Raw genomic sequence first — 8,378 nt, forward strand, 5'->3', positions numbered from 1 at the left:
AGAAATGTAGTATAATGGAGTTTGGGGAAAAAAAGAAGAATATCAGGACAATATAAAATTGGTATAAAGGAAGTAAAAAAAGTTAGCTCTGAAAAGGACCTAGAAGTAATTATTAACAAACATGTCACCAGACAAGCATATAAACAAAATAGTTGGAGAAACCTACAATTTACTAAGATCAGTAAAGGTGGCTTTTAATTACCTGGATGAAGTAATGGTAAAAAAAAATATTAGTCACACTGATAAAACCCAGATTGGATATGCTGTGACACTATGGACACCCAATTCAAAAAGAATATAAAGAAATTAGAAAGAACCCAAAGGGCAACAACAAAGATGGCCCCAACACTTTCAAAATTGACATACGAACAAAGATTGTCTGAACTGGAACTACCAACCCTGGAACAAAGAAGAGAAAGAGGAGATTTATTGGTCATTTATAGAATTATGAAAGGCATGGAAATCTTTGACAGAGAAGACTTATTAAAGTGGTATTAATGAAAAACAAGACATGAAAAGAAACTCAAAAAGATGGTTATATAAGAGATCTAAAAAAATAATAGTTTCTCACACAGAGTGGTGTGTCTGGAACAAAATGGACAAAACAATAGTGTGTACAAAAACCATACAAGAATTTAAGAACAAACCAGATGCTGAGAGATACAAAGACAGGTCACTGCAAGCATAGCTCCCCTTCCCGTATAACACAACTAGGTAAATACACATAGTACAGTGGAATGAAACATAGTATAATTTTTTTTATTAAGAAATGCAGCTGAAGAACTGGAAAGAGTTATTGAAAAAAGAATGGGTGCTTCATTGTGGAAAGATAATATTGGAGGAATGGGAGACAGGTAGAAGTGATGAATCCTGGGGCAGCATATTAATGAACATGAAATAATATGATGACCCAATGGGTGAAACAAGATAAAGAGGCAAAGATACATCTGCAAGACTGGATTTTATTATGACTGATGAACCTGTGACCATGGAACTGCTTAGTGTAGGCCTTATGGTCTCTTGCAGCCTCCTTCATTCTTATGTTCTTATGATTGAAATTGTAATTTGCTTTTGCCAAATAGGAAAGAGTGGGGATGTGGTCCTTGAATTTATCCTGGAAATGGAAAAGACAGGAATAGGAGAGGAAATATACAAGGTGTGACAGAAATCAAATGAGACTTTTCTCATAAAAGTTTTATTGCAAAATCTACAGAGAAATTACTCATTGTCTCCAAAGTAATTCACTTCTGCCAGCCCACAGAAGCACTTGGCAAAATCCTACTCAAGGTATCTCAGCTCCCTCATTACAATGGCCTTGATCTCTTCTACAAAGACAAAATGAGTTCCTTTGAGTACAGTCTTCAGCCTAAGGAAGAGCCAGAAGTTGCATGATGTGAGATCTGGGGAATGAGAGTGGTCAAGAGCTGTGATCTGTTTGTTAGCCAAGAACCACCTTACACTGAGTGCTGTGTGTGCTGAGTGGATTGTTGTGGTGGAGCGGCCATGACTTGTCTCTCCATTTAGCCCACTTGCAGCATCGAACCCGGTCACAGAGGCAATTGAGGACCTGCTGGTAGGAGTGCTGGTCGACTCTCTGACCCTTAGGCACAAACTCATGATGGACCATTCCCTTGTGGTTGAAGAATGTAATAAGCATGACCTTGATCTTTGATTTGGAGATGCATGCCCTCTTGGGTGTGGTTGAAGCTGGATTCTTCCACTTTGGTTTCTGGGTCATACTGGAAGACATAAATTTCTTCTCATGTGATGACCCAGCCAAGGAACTCTGGATCTTCCTTGATCTCCAGCAAGTCTCAACATTGACCCAGTGCTCCTTCTGGTCGTCCAACAAAAACTTGGGCACCATCTTGGTGCACACTTGCATCCCCAGCTCGTGCACCTAAAGCGCTGAATGGCTTTATGGCTCCGGCTCTTGGCTAAAGGCCATAAATTTTATAAATCAATCAAATTCTGCACCTAGATGGTCCAAACTGACTACCTATTTAGAATGAGCTTCTCTGCTATCATCTGCACCATCAATCTGTAATGCACCAGCTGGTTCACTTTGTTAATGTTCTCAGCCATCTTTATCATGGAAGGCCATCCTGACTTTGTGGTCATCATCCACCTCCTCACAGCTACCCTTGAATTATTTGTGCTACTTGAAGACTCGCAGCCACGACATTCAATCTTTTCCATAACCCTCTTGGAGAAGTTTGAGACACCCTGACTTTGTGGTCATCCTCCACCTCCTCACAGCCACTCTTGAAGCATTTGTGCTACTTCAAGATTCACAGCCACGACATTGGATCTTTTCCATGACCCTCTTGGAAAAGTTTGAGACACTTGGTTGGGCCCTTCCCCAACTTGACCAGACATTTCAATTTGATTCTTTACTCCATGTTTGTACCACCTCCAGTTGCGTGACAAAGTGTAACAGTTGTGTGCTACACAAAAGCCTGAAAAAGAAACATGTAGTGAGAGAAATTAATATTATACCAGAATAGTGGCAAGATTTTGCACAACACTGACATAAGTGGTTAGCTAATTGGCATTGAGTCATGGGCTTGGCTACCACAGTCTTGTTTCTTTATTGTCACACCTTGTACAGACAAGGAAAATTCAGTTATGCAAAGATCAACTTTGCTAAACTAAAAAGATATTTTGAAGTAGATCAACAGCTCAGTTAAACTAAAGAGTAAAAAGAAATGTGTCAGAAATGAGTGAAAGATAAGTGAAAACGGATTAGTTCAGTAAAATATGTATATTCAGAAAGAAAAAATCATGGGAGAGGTGGCAAAAAGGTAAAAAAAAAATGAATAAATAAATAAATAATAGTTATAATAAATAAATGAATACAGAAGAGCCAGAAATGAGTACTCATGAATAATAAAAGAAGATAAAAAGAAATTAGAAAAGGATTGGGTCAAGAAATGTATGGAACAATCTAAGCTGTTCATTTGTGATTGGTAAGCTGAGACATAGAAAAGGAATATCAAAGTTGAAGGTTGAAGGGGTATTACACGAAGAAGCAAGAATGCAAGCTTAGATAATGAATGAAAACTTTCAGACAGTATTGAATAAGGAAGAGGAGTTTGAGAGGGAAAAGGGTGATAATAGGTAAGATATAAACATAACAGCAGAAGTACAAGTACATGAAGCGTAATGGATAACTGCAACAAGAAGAAGAAATGGCAGACAAACTTCCTACCTGACAGAGAATGCTGAGTATTTCAGAACAGCCATCTATTGGGAGAGCCAAAAGACTGTATTGTGGAGTCCCCCAAGTTGCTACACTATCACTAACATTATTCAACACTGACCCCCCAGACCCAGAGCACATTATCAGAGCTCTCACATATATGACTATAATACAGCTAACTAAAGACGCTCAAAATTACTTTAACAAACTTGAACTGACTGATACAGAACAGAGAAAATGGCATCTCCTTAAAAATAATTGGTGACATTACATATACTAGACACCCATAAATCAAAGAAACATCACTCAAATTGAATGGTCATATACCACTGGACAAAAACACAAAAGTCCTACACTTCACTTTTGATACATCCTTTGGTCTAAACATCAAGTACCTCGCTGTGAAAGCAAATAATGAACATATTGAGATCAATAGCAAACACAGAATTTGACTAGCAGAAACTAATCACAATATACAAACTCATAAGAACCAACAAAAACAAACAAACACATACTGACAATATAAAACAAAGCTCTGTAAGAATAATAGTGGGGCTTACTAAAACTACCCCAACAGAATGTTCTCAGAAACCAAAATCCTTCCCACTATTTCCACCATATCACACAAGCACAATCAGCTGAATGAAACAAAAAACAACTTTAGCATCATACCAAACAAACATCATACCAATTTCTCAGAACATATCCTTACAAAATTACATACACCCAAATCACAAAACAAACACTCTAAGACCAATTCCCAAACCCAGTACTCTATCAAATTTCCCAGACATAAAATCTACTGAGAAATCTTTCTCTCAGCAAACAAGAATCATAGTACATCTGTATTCAGGCCCACCACTCAGTATTGTAGTAGTACCAACACAAAATTGGCTTGGCCACCAACTCAGATTGCCCCAGAAGCAACCACCACACAGAAGACACGGAACACCTCATCCTACCCAGCTCTACTCTTATCCTGTCCAGATAGCAATACTTCACATCCTTGAGTGACATGCGGGCCAAACTAGAGGCCATCACCATTTACCCAGGGGGCTATGGGTATCCTGCAGGAGACATAGGACAAATGATTGACTTCTCACATACCTGTCTTACCACAAAAACTTACATTGATTTGGTTACCAGTGCATCATGCTATGGTTAGCCATGTTGATTAGTCATTATTTACTTTCAGACTCAGATTTACCAGATTCAGATGGTTTCTTTAGTGATGAAAATGAGGAAGAAGATGAAGACAACACAACCATGGACAAGGATTTCAGTGCAGCACATGCAGCAAAGAAAGTAGAACAGAGAGAAAAATCTGCAAGACTTAAGGCTCGAGAAAGCAAAAAGAAAGGTGAAAATCTTAATACACTTCATTGGCCTTTAATTTTGTTTATTTCCATATCTTTTTGGGTGTCAGATTATGTTTATTAGAACCATGCAAGCTTGGAGTAATTAGTGCCAAAAGTAGCTGATGCCACCGGAAAACTTAAGTTTTAAAGTAAGTCCTTTGTGTGTTAAGTAGATCCTTCCTGCCCATGTATTTTTCTTCCTCATCTCCAATAGAGTCCACAACCAAAGATCATCTATTTCATATTTTAGGATTTTTACCGGCAGTTTTTCTCAAGCTAGAGAATAGGAGATATTTTAAACATAATCTGCCACTACTTTGACATGGCTATTCCACTTTTTTCTGTTATCATGGTTGTTTAGTATGTATATTGATGGAGTGGTGAGGAAAACAAGTGCAACAGTGTTAACCTGTACATCACTGGGCAAATGTTGTATATACTTTTTTTTTTTTTTTTTTTCTAATCAATTCATAAGGCTGTAAAACCAACAAATCTTACTTATTTTGATTCACCTTAGCCTAGAAGTTGAGAAACTGTGAGATATGTGTGCAAAAGTTTGGTAGAACATCTGTAGACTTTCCTCACACGGATTGAACGAGGTTGTATTTTTTCAGGGAAGCTTCGTTAGAATTTCAGAGAGTGAAGGAATTTTACACTTATGATGTTTCAAGTCAATGTATAGTCACCCATATTAGTCTGACATTTATGGAAAGCATGTTTATAAATAGTTTTTGTGGATTTTTTTGACATATTTATCACTTTGTTATGTGGTAAATTGATTCTTTGGTATCCCTTTTCTTTTCTTTTTTTTCTTTTTTTCTTATATAATTTCATGGAGGATAAGTGGTTGTGGTGTTTCTTATTGTTTTGGTAAATGTTTTAGTAAGCATCCATCACACCAATATTGCCCGGCCATATTTTGTATTACGCATTTATTACGAAAACTGGCAATGCAAATTGTCAGTTCTATAGTCTGAATATGTACTAAAAAGCACCTGCCTAACTGTCAAAGTACAACTTCACCTCCTCATACTTTGTTTTGTACACCAGAATCACCTAAATTGCTGCCAGAGTTGCCAGTTTTGTCAATAAATAAATAAATATTTAGGTGCCTTTTATAGCCAATGGATAGGGCTACTTGGTCATTACCACAGATTTGACCCTCAATGTAATGCCTATTTTTGGCAAATTTTTTAAATTGTGGCATACAATGTATGCCGTTGATGCTCAATCCATAAAACAATTGTGGCATACAACGTATGCTGCTGACACTCTACGGGTTAAGCAGAGATTTGAGAATGGAAGAACATAAGTAATGAACCAGTAATTAATTGTAGATGACACTGGACTTGTGGCTGATTTTGAAGAAAGATTGAAGCAATTGATGATGAAATTTGAAAGGGTGTGTGAGAGAAGGTTATGAGTGAATGTGGGCAAAAATGTAAAATAGTGAAACATACAAGGAATGATGATGGTAGAAGGTTGAATATGAGCATGAAGAGCTTAAGGAAGTGGAGAGTTTTAAATACAGTACTCCCAAAGTTTTGACAGTTTTATTATCATTAGTTTTCTGTTAGTGCATGTAAATATACATATATGCCAAAGTGCATTTTCTCCTTAATGAAACTTTGGTAATGAGTTTTAGCCATCTCAGACCATGACAAAAGGAATAATATAGACTTAATGTCTGGACTTTGAAAAGGGTTTTTAATACTGTCCTGCATGAGAGACTACTAATTAAGCTCACTTTGCATGGAATAAGAGGTGATGTGCTAATCTGGATTAATCAATTTATATACCAAAAGGTTTCATCCCTATTATAAGGGGGGTAGCTAGCCAAAGCATGTACCCACCCTCCACCCATTCCATCATCATCCAGCACCCATTCATTTCCCTTTTAAAAATAATGTAACTCCCAGTGGAGGAATGGCCATCCCTCTCCCCTGCCCACTCCCTAGGTCAGAAGCAATGCAACAAGATACAGTATCTCCACATTAGGGAAATGTGTCACATATCCATATACCAGGAATTGATGTTTGTGAATTATGCTGGTAACTGGCCTAGACTGGGACAGGTATTTTTTTTTTTTTTTTTTTATGTGGTTTTGTACTTTGACATGGCTACTTTCCATATAAAGGGGAGAGGGCCTACAGTACATATACACCTGGTAAGAAGTCACTACTTTTGTATTTAATTCTGTATTACATGTATAAGGCTACATAAAACTGCAAGAATCTTTAATCTTGAGAAAGTTACACTGAATTGGTAGTTATAAATTATTTTCCTGTGTTGAAATTGCTACTACAGACATGCATAGCACAAGTCTAAGATCTCAACTTATAACCTGCTAAGTGAGATTGCTAGGCATAGGCGAGAAAAGAAAATGTGACATTTGTTAGGGGAAGTTATTTTACAGCCAACAATGTGTAATCATTAGCCCCCCAAAAAAAGTTTAAGAATGATTATAAGCTGGATGAATTTTTGTAATAGAACATATGAGATTGATTGTTTTCATCTGGTTAACAATTTTTCAGACACATGGGTTTGTAATCATTTTATGTATAAGAATGTATTTAAGATATGCATGAATAGATAACTAATTGTTATTTTATTTATTTATTTTTTGTACAGGTAAAAGAGGCCCCAAAAAGAAAAATAACATGGAGGAAGAAGTCTCAAAGGACATAGAGAATTCAGATGAAACAGGAAGTAAGAGTTCAGAGACTGAAAAGGAAGAGAAAGGAACAGATAACAAGAAAAAGGATAATGGCAAGAAGAGCAAGAATATAGAAAGTGCAAAGATAAGTACTGGCAATGGAGCAAACAAAAATGGTAGCAGTGGAAAGACTGTAGAATCAATGGATGTAGGAAAAGAGGAAGACCTTCCTAAAGGTGAAAAAAGTGAAAAAAATGAAAAAAGCGAAAAAATTGAAAAAAGTGAAACAAAATCCAGTGGATTGGAGGATAGACAAGAAAACATAGAAGAGGATTCCTCAGATGAAGATGGTATGTTTTAAGTTTATTACCATGGAAATAGATGAATATATATAAATGTACCCTGTATTGTGACATGCAATCAATATTTAGGACAAGAGCCCGAAAGGAATGATGGTGCTTTTGTACTATTTCTATCTTGTCTTTATGATGTTCTCTTGAACTTGTTGTTTACTACTTCAATGACTATACCTCTTTCTGATTTCCCTGTGGTGATGGATAGGGGGAGGTGAAGAATGTTGCAACTAAATGGGACAAGGGATTTATTTATCTTATTTTATTGTTTTATTTTTTATCTTTGTTTATTCATTTTTTCTCCTGTCATTAACTTTCAAGCCATAACAGGGTCTGAGAGAAGAATTTCAAGCAGAGCCTTAAAATTGGGGTCTTAGATACACATAGTTGTGGTACAGATGAGAGTAAAAGGGAAGAGATAAGCAGTACATATGAGAAGAAATATGGATGTGTTACCATAAAGTAAAAATATGTTGAAAGGGATGGGTGATATTGAGTTTGGGAGAGTGTCAGGAGTAATTCAGGGGTGAGGAAGAGAAGGAGTGGCTATATTGGCAAGTGATAAGACAGGGAAGTGCATGGTGGAGTGCAAGGAAATGTCTTCAAGATTAACGTGGGTAAAGGTGAAGCTGGGATGGAAGATGTGGGTTTTTGTGAGTGGTTATGGTCCTGGTAGTGAGAAAAGTGAAGAGGAAAGTGAGGCTTTTTGAATAGATTATAAACAAGTGTTTAGAGAGTTTGAGAAGGAATGTAATTGCAGTGTTATTGGGAAATTTCAGTGCTAGAGAAGGGGATGAGCTAATAGATGG

The 8,378-nt window shown here is 36.8% G+C and overlaps 1 protein-coding gene across 4 annotated transcripts in view; it reads left to right on the forward strand.

The window, feature by feature from the left end:
- The window catches only part of LOC143038110 (histone-lysine N-methyltransferase eggless-like), a 230,375-nt gene that overhangs the window by 199,234 nt on the left and 22,763 nt on the right, over nucleotides 1-8,378 (forward strand). For 3 of the 4 annotated variants that reach the window (XM_076207097.1, XM_076207099.1, XM_076207100.1), the window contains 2 exons: nucleotides 4,398-4,562; nucleotides 7,192-7,566. In XM_076207097.1, coding sequence (XP_076063212.1) covers nucleotides 4,398-4,562; nucleotides 7,192-7,566 — 540 coding nt within the window. The remainder of the gene's footprint in view (nucleotides 1-4,397; nucleotides 4,563-7,191; nucleotides 7,567-8,378) is intronic. The other variant, XM_076207101.1, reaches the window with a different exon arrangement.

This window comes from Oratosquilla oratoria, chromosome 23, assembly GCF_046742065.1.
Source record: "Oratosquilla oratoria isolate Oo_2021 chromosome 23, ASM4674206v1, whole genome shotgun sequence".
Classification (NCBI taxonomy): Eukaryota; Metazoa; Arthropoda; class Malacostraca; order Stomatopoda; family Squillidae; genus Oratosquilla; species Oratosquilla oratoria.